Source organism: Patagioenas fasciata, chromosome 4 (assembly GCF_037038585.1).
Source record: "Patagioenas fasciata isolate bPatFas1 chromosome 4, bPatFas1.hap1, whole genome shotgun sequence".
Lineage (NCBI taxonomy): Eukaryota > Metazoa > Chordata > Aves > Columbiformes > Columbidae > Patagioenas > Patagioenas fasciata.
The window spans coordinates 30547348-30567941 of NC_092523.1; the positions used below are offsets into that span (position 1 = coordinate 30547348).

General features: G+C 40.4%; 1 protein-coding gene and 1 long non-coding RNA gene across 5 annotated transcripts in view; one reads left to right on the forward strand and one right to left on the reverse strand.

The window, feature by feature from the left end:
- The window catches only part of DLC1 (DLC1 Rho GTPase activating protein), a 232547-nt gene that overhangs the window by 37040 nt on the left and 174913 nt on the right, over positions 1-20594 (reverse strand). The window contains exon 2 of one of the 4 annotated variants that reach the window (XM_071807534.1): positions 15642-15750. The exons of 2 other annotated variants lie outside the window; for them this stretch is intronic. In XM_071807534.1, coding sequence (XP_071663635.1) covers positions 15642-15750 — 109 coding nt within the window. Of the gene's footprint in view, positions 1-2556; positions 2653-15641; positions 15751-20594 lie in introns of those variants that run through there. One more of the 4 variants, XM_065836117.2, reaches the window with a different exon arrangement.
- LOC139827802 (uncharacterized) lies at positions 2855-19404 on the forward strand. Its single transcript, XR_011738776.1, has 2 exons — positions 2855-2948; positions 15340-19404. It is a non-coding gene; the product is annotated as an uncharacterized lncRNA (long non-coding RNA).

The following is a 20594-nucleotide window of genomic DNA, read 5'->3' on the forward strand; positions in this document are numbered from 1 at the left end:
AGGAAGGGGAAACATCTGAAGTTATTTTTATTTCCCCAAGTCTTCTGGCTATACTGTATGAATGCTAGGGTGGGTCTGGCATTGTCTGAAATGTGTCAGGGTCCTTTTGCATAGCCTCATTTCCTTCTTCCTGTTGCTAGGAAGGATAGTTAAGCATGAAAAGCACTTGTTTACAGTACAGGACCATCCTGTTAAGCACATGAGTTCTCTTCCTCCATCTCCTTTTAACAAGCCCAGGGTGCAGTTGTGTTTATGCTGAAACCAACAGCACAACTCCAATCAGAGGGGAACTAGAAGAGAAGTTTGAATCTCTAAAGAAGCCCAAACATAACATATTGTGGTATACTGGCCAGAACAAAAAAAAAACTTTATCTTGCAAACTGCATCTCTAAATATTTGCAGAACTCAAATTCACATGCCTCAAACAAACCATTGCCTAGAGTGTAATGAATCACAAGAACCAGAAAAGTCTCATCTCCTTCTTCTAGGCATCCTAATATAAACATTTGAGTGCATAAAGACAACTGCAGTACCTTTTTCCTGCCTCTACCACATGCAAAATACACAGAGTACTTCTGAGTTTCCATGACCAGCATCAGACTTCCTTTCTGTCCCAGCAAGGGCAGCTGCAGAACTACCTGGGAAGACCCTGACTCAGGAATTAAAAATCCTAGACTGAATCTACACAACTGAGATTTAAATCCCAAAAAGAAGCATGACATGATACATTTTTGCTTTTAACTGCCACTTCAAAATGAAATTTAACAATAGCTCCATGGTGTTTAAAATAATGTGTCTGTACTTCCTTTTGATTAAAAAAAAAATCAATTAACAAACTGAGTTATTTTAAAAGAAGATAAAGAGAACAGGAAGTCATAGAGGTTACAAAAGGTAGCTCCAAATGCTTTGATTTCTATGAACTTGTAGATGAAAGGAATATTCTCAAAACAATATCTACATCTTCTTTTGCATATACTATATCCCATTATCAAAGAATCTCAGCCTTAATCAGGATTCCACAGGAAAACTGCAGCAGTAACCCAAACCCATTTGCTACAGAGACATCATCCCACTTCCCACCCTTTCTGGTTTTGTTACTCCTACTGGAGATGCAGATCAGGATGCCTACGGGACATCAATAAGGATACCTGGAAGACAAGACAGCAGGCTACAGCTGAGGAATCAACGGAGGCACCTAATACCAGCTCTGTGTGCTGTCAGCCAGCTGCACCCTGGTTGCCAGACATACGCTGAATGAGTCTGGCACTGAGGTGTTGATAGATTCATACTCAGGGGCTTGTAGGAAAGCTGCTTGTCTATTCTTGAAGTTCAGTACAAACAGCCTTAAAACACAACCCGACTCAGAGCATTGTTATTGATTTGTTGCTGGGAGTTTCCTGGTCAGGGCAGGGAAATTCAAACAGATCACACTTAATCCTATTTAAAAAACAAAAAACAACAACAAAAACTCTAATTGATGGTTAAGGTAAAATTACCCCGGAAAGACCAGGGAATGTAATTTTACTTACATCAGGCAGAACTTCTGACCTAGTTAATTAAAAGTTTAAAAATTGAAAAAAAACCACCACCACCAAAACCACAACCCCAAATAAATACATTGTTGTACCAATAGTAAGTGCCCTTGACTAGCAGTAGAGCTCATTAGGCTAATGGAAACGCATCGCTCAACAACTTCACAGTTATGGTGGAAGTAAGTCATTGGTCGTTGTTTGCAAGAAAGGGGGGAGTGATACGGAAAGTAAAACTGCCCGACTGGAAAACAGCATCGGTTTTCTGTTTGCCCGGAAAAGGGGGCCAGGGGCAGGGGGGGGTGATCCCGAGTGGCAGGAGGTGCCGCTCCTCCAGGGGGATCAAAGCCGCCGGGGGTGACATCAGGGCTGGCCACCGCCGCACGGGGGGAGCCACCGGACTCCTGGAGGCCATCGGGCTAATTACGAAGAACTTCAAAAGAAACTCGACGTTTCCCCTCTTGCTAGGACTCCCAGAAAACAAACAAACAAAACTCCCCCAAAACCCGAAACAAAAACCAAAACACCAAAAAAGAGAGAGAAGACATGGCCACGGTGCCCTGTATAGAGGCCGCATCCGGCGCGCCGCTCCGCGCCCGCGGCTCCTCCGCGGCTCCGTGCCGATGTTAGCCCTTCGGCCCGCGCTTCCCGACCACGGCCGCACCGAACCGCCGCTTCCCAGCGATAACTCATTCCGGGCTCCCGCAGCGCTTCCGTCTCATCTGGGGCTGCTCCCGCCCCGACGGGCGCTTCTCACGCCCGCTAACACGGACGGGCCGGCGGGGCGAAGACCCGCGGTTGAGAACGCTCCGCACCGCGGAACGGGGCAGCTGTCCCCCTCCCCGGGGAGCCCACCCGCGCCCCTGGCAGCGCTGTGGGATCACGAAAGAGGGACCCCCGTACCCCTAAACCCCACACTAGCCCCCGAAGCACCTCTCGGCAACGCTGACGGCGATGCGTAGAGCCTGCGCCCCCCGGCGCGCAGCCGCCGCCACCACCTCCCCCATCGGGCAGAACCCGAGCTTACGTGTGAGGATCATAGTCCCTGCCGCGGTCCCTCCGCGGTGTCTCCGCGGGGCTGCCTGCCGGGCTTGCTCACTACCTGCCTGCCTGCCTGCCTGCGCCCCTGCCTGCGCGGCGGCAGCTCGCAACTGACACCCGGCACGGAGCAGCGGCGCGGCCGCCCGGCCCCTTCAGGCTCCCCCGCCCCCAGGGCCCGCCCCGCGGCCGCCCGCTCCTCTCCGCGCCCCACGTCCCGCTCCGCGCAAGGAGGGAGGCTTGGGCGCAGGCAGGCGCAGCTGCCACGTGCGGTTGCCTGATCACAACCCATAAATACAAGCAGAAAGCGACATACGCACACACACGTAAACGCCCCACTCGTTGCACACCTGGGAGGGCGTCAATGGGAACTTCATAAAGGTAATACGGTCGAAGACAATCTAATGACTTACGTCCCCTCTGCTCCTCTGTGATTTTTAATGACTACCAGCTATCTCTTTTAGGCAATAGTGATGTTTATGAAAAGCAACCATCAAGGCTCTAAGTAGCTTTCCCAGTAGCCCGAGGCATGGGGATGCTGAGCCTTCAGCCTAGAGCAGGCTGTGCAGGGTGGCCAGGGGATGCTGGTACCTCCCTGCCTGGGCAGCATGTTGAACAGTGCTAAGAAATGTTGCCTGCACACCATCAAAGTCTCAGCCTAGACCTGGATGGAAACCAGCAAGTATTTTCCCTTTGGGGACCACAGCACAGCTATAGGCATGGCTTGCAGATAGCGAAGCAAAGCCTGGCATCCACAGCTCTGTGCCTGGAAGTCACGCCCTACACCATTTACTCCCCTGTATATTTTGCAAAGATTGTTTGAATGCTTTTTCTTGGTTGATGCACATGTTCAGGGTGTTAAAATGGCACAAAATAGCTACTTTTGAGCAACTGCCAAACTATCAGTGTGGAAAAGAGTACTGTGAAATTTTGAAAATATCTGGGTCCCATTGGTTCATTCTCTTCCAAGCCAACATCATATTTTATACTCACTGGTGTTATTCTAAGATTCAGTTGTCGTTTCTGCACTATGATCTGTCAGATATGGAGTATATATAACGTGGTGCCTAAGCAGGCAATTTGCTGAAGAATAAACATCTCCCCCTTCTATAGGCTGAGAACTGTGGCCAGTTGGCTATTATAGTGTTGTTTCTGGAAACCCCTACACAGCTCCAGGTCATTAATTTACTTTAATAGCCCAGAAGAGGATGGAACTGCACTATATCTTCAAGCTTGACTTTACATATATTACCCGCTTAATCAATTACCTCTTCATATCTAAACTCACTCGAGCTCTTTTTGGCATAGGCACGTTTACGTGCATTTTTGAATGCTTCTTGTAAGGCACCAGGTTATATGTTTACAAGGTAGGTCAGGCCCATAAAATGTGAATTCTTAACTCTAACACAGGGAAGACAGACATATGCTACTCCCCAGCTGTTGAACAGACAAGGTAATCCCAGTCTAACTGACTTTCTGACTGTATTTTCTATAGTTGTATGCAGTTGGTAAACTAGGAAGTGACAGACTAGTTATGACAAGAGATGGAAAACACTGGTTGCACATTGTGTGTGATTTTCAGACTCTGAATTCTAGAAAAGAGAGAAATTGTTTCTCCAACACGCATCTTCAAAAGGAAGGGAGCAAAAAATAAATATCCAGAACATGTGGGAAAGCATACTGGTACTAAGGTGTTTCCATCACGATGGTAATCCTGGAACTAGAAGACCACTGTGTGTCAAGTTAATACCCTCAGTAAAAAGCAGGGTTTGTTCTTGTAAACATGGACTGCCTAGGCTGCGTCCTGGACCAAGCCTGCATCTCTGTATAGGAAGCTTTTGTATAGGACCCACAGGAAGCTTTTGAAGAGGGAGAGAATGGATTTTTACTCTGCAGAAAAAAATGGATTTGAATGACTTGGCAGTGTGAACAGGAGCTGAAAAAAAGCTAAGAGTGAGAAAAGGAGACCTGCAGCAGTGAAGTAAAATCCAAAGCGAGAGGGTTGCTTGACAGATGCAAAACAAAAATTTGAAGTCAAAGAGTTTTGTCTGAGAATTCTGAAAGGGGTGAGTGACAAGACTGGCAAATACTTGACAAACATGACCCAGACACAGAAAATGGGAAGCTCTCAGTAATTAAATCAAGGATTATAATTCTCACCTCTACCACTTTGTAAAATAGCAAATGAATGATGATGCTGATAATAAAACACCATGTTTGTGCTTTAGTTCAGCTCTCCTGTTCTGCTTGCAAAGCTCCCACAGTAAAAGAGGAATCTCCATCCTCTTTCAGCCTTTGCGGATTCCCTCAGCAGTGTCAGAACCAGTGACTGTTGTGATGGAGCAGTCTGTCTGCTGGGATCAGTGCTAAATAGATGCTGGAGGATTATCACTGACCTGGATTAGATTCTTGCTGGTAATCTGAAAGAGAAAGGCTTTGATTCTAGTTTGTTATCAACCCTTGAAGACATGCAGTCTCTCTGGCTTGCATTTTAACTTGGAATTCTATGGAGCTGCTTAAGCAGGCGTATTTTCGGAGCTGAAAAGCAAGGCACTGGTCTCACATTCGCTGTAAAACGTGCTCAGAGGAGCATTCCACCTGAGGCATGGGTGTTTAGCAGGCTACAACCACCCTAATCACTCATCCGGCTTTAAAGAGACTTGTGAAATCAGTAGAGCTTTGGCCTTTAATATTTTTATTTCTTTATCTCTCTGGCTATTCAAAGAGCAGGCAGCTGCCTGACAGAGACACAAGATTTTAGCAGCAGCCTGCCTAAGAGGATTGTTTCTGTGGAGTACTGTTATCCTTAATGCAATCAATGAACTCTCGCTGGATGTAATTGTAAAGGATTGCCCGACAGGCACAATTATTCATTTTAAAAGGTGAATTCTCCTTCTGTTGTAACTGCATAAGGGAGTGATTCGAAGGATGGCATCTAATAAGAAGGACTTGATTGTCCTCTGTTTTCCCTCCCAGGCCCAAATGCCTTAATGGTTAACTGTACCCTTGTCATCCTTTTTCTTCTAAATTGTGCAGCACACAGAGAAGTCCCAATTCACAGTGAGTCAACTGACCTGCTGGTACAAACACAGGATTGTCAGACACATGACTGCAATTCTAAACGCTAGTATTAATATCCTCTTAGCAACAGCATGATAGATCATAGAGCAGTTTCAGCCCAAGTTTCCAGGCCTCTGGCTCTAGGCTTGACTTCCTTGTTGACTGGAGAATTTGTGTGTAGTATTTCCACAGTCCAAAAGACATTCATGTTCCAACCGTTGTCAGTGAAATAATTTATTTTGCATTTTCTAGCACTTGACTTCACCGAAAACTAGTTATTTTAAGGAGTCTGTAGTAGTTCAGGCCTCTTGAAAAAGAGTGTTTGCGCTATCACTTCTCAGAGATAAGTGGTATTAGGATCGACTTGCTTTCAGAGAAGGAAAGCTATTGTTTCACCTACTGGAGAATCACAAAATAAAAGAAAACACCTTTCCAAAATACTTTTAAACAAAATATATAGTAAAGTCATTATGTTGTATAAGCATAGGTGCTGCTCTACTGCTGAAAATTGATGAGTTCTCTGCTTTAGAAATCTTCCCTTAGCAATAAACAGTATTTGAAATATTACCAGCTTGTCATGTACTGGGGACTCTTACTTTTATTTCATCCCAGACAACGTTTGGATTTTTTTTTTCTTTTCTCTCTTTTAACAGTAAATAATAAAGAAAAGTAACTTCTTCTTATTCTTTGTGGTGCATATAACTTATTTTAAAAGGAGGGATCAGTAATCCCTATATTTTTTCCTGTTTCATAATGCCCTCAAACACCATGAGTTCAACAGTTCAGGCTAAAAATGAAATTACCAGGTTCACACTGTACTTAAGAAAGGCTCTACTACATGGAAGCACAAAAGGACGAGATATAAGAATTACAGTGATTATGTAGTTCGACAAAAAAGATACAATTTGGTAAAGTACAAATAAAGAGAAATTGAAACAGGAGGAGGAGAAAAAAATACTTTCATTCCATTTTAAACACAGAGGGTAATCTAGTTTACATGGAATACCCTTGGTTTATGGACATTAGTGGAGATACAGGGTGTCTTTTCCATGTTGTTTTTAAGATGCTGTCACTGGTGATGATTTATTTTTTAAAGACTGAAGAATTTTCTGCTGTAAATGGGTCTGCCTTCCCTTCAATTAAAAGTTATATTTTTACATTATAAAAAGTGATTTACCTTTGGAAGAATAACCAATTTAATTTAACTTTCAAGAAAGTAAGATAAGTAGATTTGGGTAAAGTAAACTTTTTTTAGAAGAACTGCTAGAGGATGATAGTTAGAACTTCTAACCTGTGATGAAGGCTAGAGATGATCAAGAGTTGATCCAGAGTAAATATATAGCTTGTGGCATGTAAAAAATGTGCTCCTTCCTTTTACTCAAAAAATTCAGAATAACTGCTCATTTGCTAATAAAACAGCATCCCTAATTGATTTCAGCTTCAGAACAATGATTCTGAACCTGAAATTATCAGGAGGACTAAAGTCTTTGCATATATTTGGTGCACCTGGTCACACCAGTGAGACCAAATGGCTATGCAGGTCACAGGGGAGTGACTCTAACATGCTCCATTAGAGAAAGCTGTAACACAAGTTTGGCTCTGCCAATGCCCTATCCCTAGGTTTATCTGTGGTAGCTGCCTCAGTGGCTGTGTGGCAGCAAACCTCCATCGTGGCACCAGAAGTCACCCCAGCCCTTCTCCTGTCCTTGGGGGTCATTGGAATGGCAGAGGCCATTGCAGAGTCACATCCCTGCTTCTCTTACTCTACGCTTACAAGTCAGCCTTAACTAAAACAAGATACAAGATGCAAGTTGGCAACTATAGTAGATGAGAACTGAAAGGCTGGTGCCTTAAATATGTCAAAACAGTGTTTAAAAATTGGTTTATGAAGCAGATGTGTTGTAGTAATACATGAGATGCTAGACTTTTCCACATGATACCCTGGGACAGACCATGTCAGCCACACAGTGCCCAGCTGGGGTTAAAATGGGGTTAAAAGGAGTAGAAGGGAAAGAAAGGTGGTTTTGTTTGTTTGTTTGTTTTTGTGTTTTTTTTTAAATTTTTATTATAGAAAGTACAGAAGTATGAACAATGACAAATCTCTTTTCAAGAACAAAGTTTTTATTACTTCCACCTTCCATGTTGTGTGATCCAAGGCTTTTTATTTAAATGAACGCCCTATTCATTAAACTTATTTCCTCTGGAGGAAATAGGCACATGCATCCACCTGGACCAGTTGACCCATTATGTGAAAGACTGCTACTGCTTTAGCCTTGGGGAATCTCCAGGACTCAGGAAATAATTTTAAACCCATGACTTAATAAAGCGCAATAACTATGGCAACTGGAACACATACACTGCGATGGCTAATTTCACTTCAGCGTTCATCAAGGGATTTACTGACTTAATACTATAGCCTGGAAAGTAGCTATTGTTAATGTAATTTGGAGCTATGGAGACAGGGAAGGGGGAAAACACGTTCATAAGCCCAGTGAACAAAGTCAGGCCTGATATAAGTCAGGATAGATTCATAATCCTTGTCAGTCCTGTTCTTGACAGAGCACTAGACTGAGACTGTGGTCTTATCCTGTTTTAACTTATTGGTCAGCCTTGGTCTATCCGTTCCCATTCTCATACTTCATTATTCCCTAGATAAAACAGGGCGAATAATGCCTCTTTTGAAATCCCTTGAGATGTACTGCGTAGAGGGTTGTATGAGATTATTATGCTGATACTGTGCCTAATAAAAGTCCTCTTGCAGATTGCCAGTTTGACTGCGTCTTTCATTGCCCATGCCAATGCTCTTGCTTTTTGTAACTGAAAACCAGCTCACAGCAGAATTACCTTGTGTTTTACTGGGGGACGAGGTAGATGCGTACACGCAGACAGTTACTTAAGGGCACCTTAAGTAACTTGCTGGAATGTCAACACCCATAATGATGTCTGAGGAAAGACGAGAGAAGTGGAGGGGGAAGCTAGCTGTCTTACCAGCAAGAACAAACTGAGTTGGAGAAGATTTATTAGGTGTATATTACCCAGATAAATGTGATCCCGACTTGAATGGGAGCCAGCAATAGCAAGGAGAAGAGGGTCAGGCAGAAAGAAGTGGCTGTTCAGCCTTCGTCTACAGAGTCAAGACCTGATGGGGATTAGCAGGAGTAAAAGAATTGTTGGGGTGTTCATTCGTCACTCTAAAATTTAGGATTATGAATTCTAAACGGATGGCCAGTTTTGCTGAAAAATGCTTTCTCCTCCTCCATGCTACATTTCTCTTTTCATGCCAGCATGTTAGAGGGTGAGAGTACTGTATGATATTATTTATGAACATGAGAAAATACACAGAAGTGACTGAGAGCTTAATAGGAGCTTGCACGTTTTAAAAACAAAGACACATATTCTGTTACACGACCACAAGAAAAAGAAACATGGAAAGCAGTTAGTTTGCTTTCATATTTCAACACTGTCACATTATGAAGGGCTACCTTTTTTACTCTGCTTGTTTCTGAGGTTCCACTTTCGCCTTCATATCGTTTTACAAAGAGATACGGTAAATGAGTTTGTTCTTGAGAGAGCGGATCTCTTATGTCTAACCTTAGTGCAGAGCAGTTTTTAAATATCTAAACTCCAAATAATAATAATAAAAAAGAGTCTCTTTTGCTATTCCTTATTACTGGGAGTATATGAAAGAGTATTGTTTTTACTAAAGCAAAAAAAAAAAGAAGTCAGGGTCCTCTTGTGTTCTGAAATCCCTTTTTTTCCATCAGACTTCAAAATGCAAGGACAGGTAGCAGTGACTGGAGAATATTTGTACAGAAATCTTTTTGTCCAATACACCTGACAGACTGAGTTTACCTGGTTGTTACACTAAACTTTACAACAGCTGTGTTGCTTTAGCTCTCTCACTTCCTATTATTTTAAATCAAAAATACAATGAAGCAAATTCATTAATGTTGTAGATGGTAATTTTTGAAGCCTGTGGTTACCTGGTAATTTGCAAGAGCTAAGGAGCTACCTATGTAACTCTGTTAAACACAGTTTATTCTGGTGTAATGCAGATTTGGCTTCCAGATAACAGGCTTACTCGTTCTATAGCAAACAGTTCATATTTTCATACAGCACCTTTAGTATAGCAACAAACACACCCTGAAGAACCCCTTTCTTCCTACATCACCTCCAAGTGTCCAGCTCCCCTAGTAATGTGATGTGCCCTGTGGGAATCTCACAAATTGCATATATGGAACAGATGTAGCTCTGATGTTTTAAAAACCCTTTTGCCACTGAATTCTTCAGGTCTTTTGTTTCTGATAGTTTTACTGAAGATTCGTTAGCATATACAATGACTGGTACAAAACAATAAACCTTAAAGAGATGCATAATTATTTCTTCATGGCACTCAGCTAAATGTATGAAAACCGTTATTTGTAGGATGTGATGCCAACAAGGCTATGGATAATTTCTGGTCCTGAGAAGGATCTTTTTTGAGACAAGTAACACAGGCGAAAAAAAGTCTGATCCAGCTAACCTGCTTTTTGTTTGATCACAACTCCAGAGAGTTCAAGGCAGCCAGGGACATACCCGTGCTAGGATCAATGGGGCAAGTGATTAACAGTGATAGGATGCCCTGCACCTTTCATGTTCAAACCAGAACTTTCTCTCCTTTGAAACAAGAGCCTTTACATCACTCAGTAGAATTTTATTTCTCGTGAACAGCATTAGAGTACAGAAATAGTCTCAGTTTTCTTTTCTGAGGAATCTTTATTTTTTCCAGATATAGAAGGTCTATTAAACCTCATAATTAACAGTGCTCCTGGCACCTGATTTTTAGTCAGGAGGTATAAACAATGGCTTGAAAAGTATATATGCAGAACCTTCCATCTGACTTACCAGTAGCTCTTTAGAATCTGTCATGCATGTCATACTGACCTTACAAACTTAATTACCTAAGCTCAAAGAAACCCTGTGCTTGCTTCTCAACTCCTTAATGTAAATCAGTGACAGCACTAGGAAAAAACCCTAACAAAAAACATCCTGAAAACTTAGATTCTAATGGGTCAGAATATGGAATTTCTAAGATATGGAATGAATTGAATTCTTTGGAATATCTTTGGAAATAAAAGCCACATCCCACATGTCAAAAAATTATAAGCCAGATATCCCAAAATCATAAGACTGTCTTGAAAGTAATAATTTTTAAACATACATTTTAGAAACTTTCTGGCTTTATATCAAAGATAAGAATTTTATGTGATTGCCAGTAGGTAAAAACTGAACAAAATCCCAAACCTAGTGTTCACCTCTATGTTAGACAGGTATGTCAAGAGTTTGGTAGCTTCTCTCCTTTGCTATTTCTGTAGCATTTCAGTAAGGGACCTGACTTCATCATGGGATCTGGGCTGCATGAGAAACTTCCTGGCTGGCATACAGAGGCTTTGCTTCTGAAATAGCGAGCTACTGCCCACCAAGGCAAGCCTTTAGCTAACCTAGGATTCCTGAGTGCTCCATCTGTTTCTAAAAGGCAGAATAGCTTCCTGTGTTACCTTCTGATAACACCTTTTTTTCCTAAGCCATGAAAAGAGCTCTGCACCTGGAATAAGAGTTTCTTCATGTCTGTAGCACCTATATTAGGTATTTCTTTCACCTGCTGCCAGTTTATTCACCTATTTTCTTCCATTTCCTTCCCTTCCTTTCCCTTCTCTTTCTATCTTTCTCTTCCTTCTTCCTAGCTAGCTGCTACCAATAGTGATTGTGAGGAGCAGAAGTGCCCTCCTTAGTTCTTTTCCTCATCTCCTCTTCCTTTGGCCAATGCAAGCAAAGAGCAGGCAGAACACAAGATCCAGAGCTGTTGAACAGTGTTCCCAGTGAAGGGAAAAGCATACAAATGAATAGAAAAATATATCAAGTTTATAGGAGGAACGGGGAATCTAGAGCTCTAAAGGGAAATATAAGAAGACTGAGAGATATGAAATCACTGGTAGACTGAGTGAACTGCGCCTGAGTGAACCACATCTTCAATTGTACAGCTAAAATGTAAATATAGTAATTAATTTAATGGTTTCTTGGTGCCAGGTATACTCACTACTCAGAAGCCTTGGATATGAACAAGTACAGTAAATGAAACAGGAAAGAGAATGGTCTCCAAGCATCCCCCTGAATTTCAGCTACAATTGCTTTATATAGCAATTGGTGATGTTAGGATGGAAATTGTCAGAGTATACAGAGTGTTATGTAAAAAAAAAATTGAGAGCTACCCACCATTTTGTAGCTATTCTGTAACATAGTGCAAAGCAAAACGGAAAACTCAGACAAACTCAAGACAACTAAGGTGAGTTGGTCTGCTTGTCTAGAAGTAGTTTTTCTCATCTTGCACAATCTCCTGCTTTGATTAGAAAGGGCTTTGTTTATTTCAGGGTAGAAAGGAGTTTAAACTTCGTTCCTACAAATTCATGTATGCAACTCTATTTGAGTGGAAGGGTATACTGAAATTTGAGCACATAAGTGCTTGCAGGATCATGGCCTTAGTTTTCAGATGACAGACTTTCAGGCTCTTTCACAGGCGATTTTTGCAAGCTCAACCACACTTCATTTGAAACTCTCATTCTATTAAGAACAGCTTCTCAAGAATGAAAAGCTGATGTTTTTTCCTCTGGCCCCTTGTACCTACTATTTCTGATCTGGCTGATAATGCCAGAAATCAAAGTACAGGTTCTCAGAACAGCAAGGCTTTTCATAATGGTCTTTCTGCATGGAAAATCCATGTGTCAGCTCAGAAAATGAATTCCTAATAATACTTGGCACTGAAGGAGTGGCTTGTCGCGAAGGAGTGTACCACGCACTGTTCATCTGATCTTTGTAACACTGAAATAGGTTTCACCTATTTGAATTATCTTTGTCTTAACTATCTTCGTATCAAGAAGCTTATACTGGATACGATAACCTCAAAATCAACATGAGGAATTTTTTTTTTTTTTTTGTTAATAAGGAAATAAACACACACTAGGAATATTTTCATTGGTGTGCTCAATAGTGTTTCTCTGTTGGACAGGGAACAAAATTCTCCGTGCCTGTTTAAAATTCTGGAGAATTTTATGATACTTTTTTAAGCCAGGCAAATATTACGCAACTTTCTCTATGCACGAGTTTAATATATCTTTTTAAGGCGTTACCTACCAGTGTGATGTCCTTTTCATTCTATACTTAGTTACTCAGCACCATTTCCAGAACCTGCTACTATGAGAACTCTATGCAATGCCACAAACTTGTGAATGTGGCTCTGCGATTTGCAGTGTTAGCAAATAAAAGCTTAGTCATAATTCTTTGTAATAGTTCGACATAGACTCTATATGCATGTGCTGTAAAGAAACAAATATACTCTGATTTAGAAAAGAGTAACTTTGCTTTAGATTTGAAATAGTAATTTGAAAAAATAAATGTATGCACTAAAAGGCTAATTCCTTATTCTTGGTTCACATAGCAGCAGTTACGAAAGACAAGCATTCCTTCACAAGCCAAAGATGAATCAAAGTTCTGTGATTCCTGTAAAAATGTGTGTCTCTACAGTCATAGTTTGTTCTGGATCAATTCCAGTGCATTGTGACGATGGAAGCTAGAAAGGAAAACTCAAGAGGGTATTTTTAATCACTTTTACCTCTATTAACAATGTGATGCTATTTCCATTGTTCCCGTTATAAAAATAAGTAGCTGACATGTTCCCCAGAATTGATTATTGTGTTTTAGCCAACAGATCAACCATCAAGACATTGCAGCCTATCAGGAAAGGGAGTGGAAAGGAGCAGACAGAGAAACCTCAAAGGAAAGGACAAGACACTGTGTCTTTTGTCCTTTGTTTCAAGATGGAAATAAACTGTCTCCAATTTTGATAAGGTCTTCTTTTGATCTTTGTTTGCAATAATTAGGCTTAGACACTAAGTTATTTTATGAACCCTTTTAGGTTTAGCCCCCTCTAAGTTAATATGAATATGAGTTTTTTGTCCTCTGCAAACAACCATATTACTTAACTTTTATGATTTACTTTTATTTATGGAGATTTTGCTCGATACACAAGTGGACTAGATATTGGTAAGTTTTGGGAAGATGAAAAGTATATTTTCTGTAGATTTAATTTAACTTCATATTCTACAAGTATGTTAGAACATAAAAATACATAAAAAGATATAAAGATTTATTCTCTGTCTGTCTGCCTTTATTGTATAAATAGAGAATTATATATCTATCATTTTTGGGTTTTTTTGAGTGGGAGTCAATTTAAGAATACTTATCACACTGTGCTCCCCTGTACTTTAGATGGTTTGGAAAGTCTGCCCCCTACATAAGGCTATAGATTAGTGCCCTCACTTATGAGCATAGATAAATATGATGTCAGATATCTTTGACTGCAGAGAGAAGCAGAATTGTTGCTCTAATACATGCTGAAAGACAAATAGGATCCAGTCACTAAAGAAAATCCTGGAAAATAAGAATCTGGGATTCGTCTGGATTATGTTCGAAGAACAACTGGAGTGTTATCTGCTTCTGGTGCAAACATAACAAGAAATTCAGGTGTTAGGTTAAGAAAAAATGTGTTTTTCTTTGTTTGCAACATTAGACTGTCTGAGGCAAAGAACCATCAAACCCCAAAACTGGCTCAATGAGAAAGTGAATCAAAATAATTGCAATTATCTAAGTAGTTAAATACACTGTAAATGTAGGCAGTTGTGAGTTATATGACCAGGATCCAGGATACTACAGGGTAAAACAAATGTAATATTCAAAGGATGAAGGTAGGAAATGCGTTAATGTAGAAGCGTATTTGAGGTATATCATTGCAATTTCAGAAAACAATCCAGAATTAAAGAGTGTATGTATATTTTTTCATCACTGTTGATGCACAGAATTATAAGGATCCCTGCAAAAACCTAAACTACAAATCTTCCTTAGGATGCCTGCCTGAAGTTGTATCTGTGCTATTTTACAATGCTTCACTTAGAAATGCACCTTGATTTTAAGATTTCAAGTGACAGCTTCAAAGTTTTAGATGTGAAAAATAACTTCAGAGTCTAAAATGTATGCCTTACTCCAAATTCTTACTCTCTTAGAATCAGTATGTAGTCTTTCACCAAGCTTCTTTTTTAGTGTTCTGAAGATCACAGTCAAGCTGATGCAAAGCTATAACGTCTCCTACTGTCAAGGACTAAGAAAATTATGTACGCTTCGCTGAGACACATCTTTGTGATAGCACAGAGTTTCATGCCTGCAGATTTAAAAAAAAAGTGTTAGTTTTTAGTTGCTTCCTGAATCATGTAGAAGTATAGTCATTTACTGGAAAATATAGAATGCTCTTTAAGGGATCTAAATTGCTGAATCTTTGTATCTGCAGTGGAATATAGTCTACTCTTATCAGCTGAATAAGTGATACAGTCTAAACAAAGGGTAATAATGTTCAACTGGAATTCCAGGAAAGGAAGCTTAATGCGAACTTCCTGATTTAATCCTACAAAAATAGAAAGGTTTATAGGATAAATGAATCACCCAGAAGAGCAGATTTTGCTTCACTTAATTAAAACAGACCATAAAAATGTCAGACTACCCCTTTGTAACATTTAACTGCAAAACTCACATACAAAACTACTTAGAGTATCATTTTCATGCATGAGACTGAGAAGAATCACTTCAGAGAAACAATTCAATTTTCTGGAACTTTCTTCTTATTTTCCAGAGTGAAAATTATGGTGACAGCTACATGGACATTTCTCATACCATTTCCTGCATCTTCTGCTTTTAGTGGACCAGGAAAAGTCTTTTCAGAGGTAAATTTGGAACTTCTGCTTCTGGAAGTTATCAGCAAGTCAGAGATTCATGGAAATTAAAGACAAACAAAACACATGAACTATTTTGAGCCCTAAGAAATGTTTTTGTAGGTTCAATTTGAGTTTGCTTTTACTTCCTGACAATGGTAGTCACTCAAGTGTGGAATAAACTCACAGAGAAACTGGAGGGAACACGTTTTGAAAAAGATACCTGGTAAGTCACTGCAAAATGAGCAAGAGACGGGGTCGCGCACCGCTGGGATAATGGAAATTACGAAGTTGCAGGCCTTCTCTACCTCTAACTTCTGCAAATTTGTCACCTGTCAACATCAAATATGGACAATATGAAAATTGTCTAAAATGCAAGTCGGGCAAGTGACAAGCTGTGATTACAACTTTCTTCTTTCCCCCTACCAAACCAGCAGGAAAACATGTAAAAAATGCATAGCAACAACAAGCAGGATATCCATGGGACTGACGAGGCCAGCCATTTCAGAGGAACATGCCATGCATTTCCTGAGGTCTTATATATGCTGCGTATGCTGCACCCGTGATCAATCCTTGCTTTGGGCATGGGCATCTTACCTTCTTAGAAATAGGTTTTGTTTTTTTTTTTTTTTCAGCAGCCCAGTAATATTCAGTTTCTAAACTGTGGCAGGATGGAGCTCTGTTTAATGGCAGGCTGGTGGATGTGAGTCTTTTTGTTGTTTTGTTGTCTTTGACAGAGCCTCTACACAGTTGTTGATGTTCTTTTCTCTGATCAAGGTTTGATCGCAGGTTTTTGTTTTGTTTGTTTGTTTGTTACCAGTTTTTATTGCCTTCCAATTTGTTATTTTCTTATTTTTTGTTTGTGGGATTGTGGGTTTTTGAGCTCTTCCTTACTAGCATAAGAAGTTGCTCAGAATGGGAGATCAGAGGGAGACTCACATTGTAGGGCTGCTGTGTGCTTTTATGACTGAGATGAGTGCTGCCAGAAGAACACAAGAAGATGCAGACCTGGTGAAATATTACATCTGTGTGTGTAAAACATTTTCAGAAACATGCTAAGTGTGGATATAGATGACTGATAGCATCTGCAGTGGGAAAAGGAGCAGCTCCAAGTTAATATTGAATTCCCTTTTATTAGCTAACATTGACCTCTATTTTATTCATTCCTGATCCCTTGGACAGTTCACGGACAGGGTTAACCAAGTTTATTGCAACCACTTTGATTTTTTTGATGCCAAGAAGTGAAGAATAATGTGAGGAAACACCTCTACAGATAAAAACACAAAGGAAGAAGAAGAAGGAAGAGGTCAAAGGGTAGCATAAAGGAATCCTAAACCACATGGACCTTCTTTCCTTGCCTAAAGACCAATTCCCTAGTGAAAATTAGAGATTATATTCCACTAGAGATTTAAAAATGAAAAATCCCAAATACTGCTGGAAATCAGGTCAGTGTTTTGTGAAGGTGGGAAATAGATATTTAGAAAACGTAAGTTCATACTGATCAGCAAACAATGGAATCTCCTCTCTCCCTGTTGTGCCTGAGATATCTGGGTGTTTCAGACAGCTGTGAGTGATGAGGCACCCATCTGTGATGAGCTAAGGATGGGATGTGAGCCTTGGAGTCGAAATGGAATTGCCTACTTTTGACCAAAATGTACTTTATGGGTGGGTGTGCTTTGACTGCCAACTATCTGTTTTGTTTTGGCACAAGAAATAACAGTCTTGGATACCTCCCTTTGGAGGGCTAGCTGCAATTCCAGATATGTTTCAGAAAATTCTTCCGTTTCATAGAAAAAACTGATGAAAATTAGAAGGAACATGCTCATCAGTTGCCAGACTTGCAAGATATATTTTTCCTACATACTTAGTGGTTTGGGTAATTATTTTCTTAATGAGGAGACCTGTCAAAACACATTATGGTGACTGATTTCACATCACCACTGTTTTTCCTAGCAGTTTCTGATTACTGCTTATGTGATACAGGAAAAAATTCATTTTTAATTACAGCCAGTAATTTCTTGGAGATCATTAGCAGCTAAACTACTATAGCCTACCTAAGTATTTTGCAGCTTTCCTAGGGGAAAGAAAACCAAAACCCAGATAGCTTTTTTGGGTTATAGTTACAGCTTGAGTTCAGAAAATGGAGTAGTTCTGTGTTTGATTGTACATTAGGAACTTAGAGACAAAAGAGGATGAAAAGGGCTATGTCTAGTTGTGGTATTACTGGACTAGGGAGCCTACAATACTTGTAATGCAAACACTTGTTTGCATTACTGTGATGCTTTCAACTGAGGTTCACAAAGCATGCTGTAAAGAATGGATTTAGTCTGAAAGTAATTTTAATGTGTAAGCTCTCATTTTACAGTTAGACAGATTGAAGCACTTGAAAGAGTATGGATATTTTCCACAGCTACATTCTCAGTTGGCTGAGAAAACTGTGAACAAAGACTGCAAGCCTTTCCATCTTTCCTGGGCTTTACCCTTGGGCAACACTCACTCAAATAGTCCCGGCACAAGACCCCAAATTGCTGAAGGTTTCTGTCCTGTGCATCTGAGTACTTCTACCACACTTCCAAGGCTATCAGGGCCCAGAAAATGAAACATCATCTTTATTTCAGAGAGGAGAGCTCACCTAGGGAGCTGCACATTGCTCCTAATGCAAGTCAGTGTCTTGAGGGTGCCATTAAATATAATGGTTGTCTCTAGGATGCCATGAAAGAAATTGAGTTCCGTGTTGTTTTAGAGAAGGGGGAGAAAATGCAGATTACATTTGATGTATGGACTTGTATTTTGTGTATGGTATGTATTCAGCTATACATCCCATGTAGTTTACTTTTACCTTATCACTACATTCATCATCTGCTTGTCTAGGAGTGACCTTTGTTATTATATTGTTTGAAATTCTTGATGCAAGACATAATCTTGCCAGTGTAACTATACCATTCTGTACCATTTAACTGAAATAATTTTAAGTATCCAAGGACATGTATTTCTTTGTCATTTAACATAACAGTTATCTGCAGCTTGCATTCTCTGCTAACAGATGTTTTGTTACTAGTGTCCAATATTATGCAATAAGACAGTGAGTCCCCAGAACTCCCTGTCAGGAACACAAAGTACTCTAAGATAGATCACTTTCTTATTTTCTGGCATTCAGTGGTGGGTAAATCTCCAAATGGTTTGTAGGTCCATTTAGTGTAAACTAAATATCCAGAGCTCAGATTCCTAGAGCTCGGTTTTCTCAGACTATGAAACCAAGCTAGTTATCTAATGGGGGTGATGGTTCTGGTAAGGGAAATGAGAAAGAAAAAAAACTTTCTCATATTTTCTAGAACTGTCTTGGTTCAGCTTGAAATCAACAGAAAATGTCCTTTTTTTTTTTTTTTCCTCTCTCTCTCGTTCCTCTTTTTCACCCAGTTTTTCACCACCTGCATTTGCTGTTGGTTACATATTCAGGATGAAGTTCTGTCTCAGCTACTTTCACATGACCTCTCTGATCTGCATCTTTTCTTCATACCTATATGTGTACTACAGTGCCAAGGACTTGTTTGGAAATAAAATGAGGATTGCCTGACACATCAAGAGTTTGAATTTACCTTGATCACAATGTTTCTCAGGAAGACAACTGAATGGAAAGGACTTAATTTGCAGTTTGGCTGAAGAAGACTTTAAAGCGTCAGAAGCCTTCCTGTTATATACTGATCACCCATGTCAAATGGGAAGAGTGCAGGCTGCACAAGCAGATTTTTTAGGTGCAACTTCAGTGGTATCAAATATTAGGAAAATAGGATCTGTTCCAATTTGCAAGAGTGGGTCAGCAAAACAATTTCATGTGTTTTGATTGATTGTATCTCCTTTGTACACACAATGTAGTACATTTTCTTGAATGATTAATCATAGACAAATCGTTCTTCACTACAGGTGTATGAATGTGTAATTGACATTTTGACACTTTCGCAAAAAAGATTTCCTTACTGAAGAAATTACATTTGAAAATTCTGTGTAGCAGATTTTTTTTTCTTCTAATGGAAGATAATTGAACATAATTAAATTACAATTTTTTCATGATTTTGCAATGGTAACATTTTAAAGCCCATGTAATTTGCTTTTTGCAGCTGTTATTTTGTTCAAGAAGTCAGTGTATGACTTGACTTTTCTGTAAGATTTCCAAGTAGAGCCACCTTTACTTCTTTTAACGTTACCTTTGGCAGGGCCAGTCTCATGTGAATAAATGACTGAAGAAGTTGCATAAATTTTAGTGAAAATACAAATAAATAATTTTTCTCAGACTGAACTTTTGCTAAAAAGCATAAAGCACAATGGGGTAACAAATTAGCTGTTTAATGCAGTACTAAAATATAAATACAGCAGTTAGAACTAATAATGCAGGAACTCTGTAGGGTGCAATAAAGGGTAAAGAAATGATGGAAACAGCAGAGGGAATTTTAGATTATGGTTTAAAGGACACAAGGAAGCACACCAAAAGCATTTCCTGTAGCACAAGCAGAGGAAAAGGCTTCCCATCACACTTGCATTGCCTGTGGAGACTCTGCATGAGGGGCACCCCTGCGAGCAGTCACACATGGTGCCCGCACAACACTTTTGTGGGACAGCCCACTGCACTGAGCCCACGTAGGAGGCACCCAGAAGAAAAGGCCAGTGGAGAGGTTACGTGGGTTGTATAGGTTCTCCTGTCATTGCTATGTGTCCTGTTAACACCCATGGAACAAACCCTAGCATAAGTTCAGACAAACCAGGGTTTCTTTGCTAAGCTTTCCACGCTTTACCTTCAAATTATGTGGGGAACAACAAGCTCTGCCTCCTTCGCCTCCGTGGTCTACCATGGACTTCAGATCCTGGCTTTTAGTTTACCCTGAACTCACATGCCCTCCCTTCAGGTGCTGCCTCCCAGTCATGTTTGCTCTCTCCATCGAGTCTTCTCACAGCCCCAATTGCTGGAAAAATCTTCCCTATTTCTGGACTTCTGCTCTCTCAGAGGGAAAGCAGCTTATTCATACTCTGCTTTGGTTTCCAAGCAGATTTTGTTGACAGCCTGCAATTCCCCTGGAGCCCCTACGGGAGCCTCTAACATCGCACAGGGTCCTGTGACCCACGCAACTGGCTGAGAGCTCTGGGTGCTGCTTCAGCCAGAAGACTTGCATGGAAAGAAGGGAGA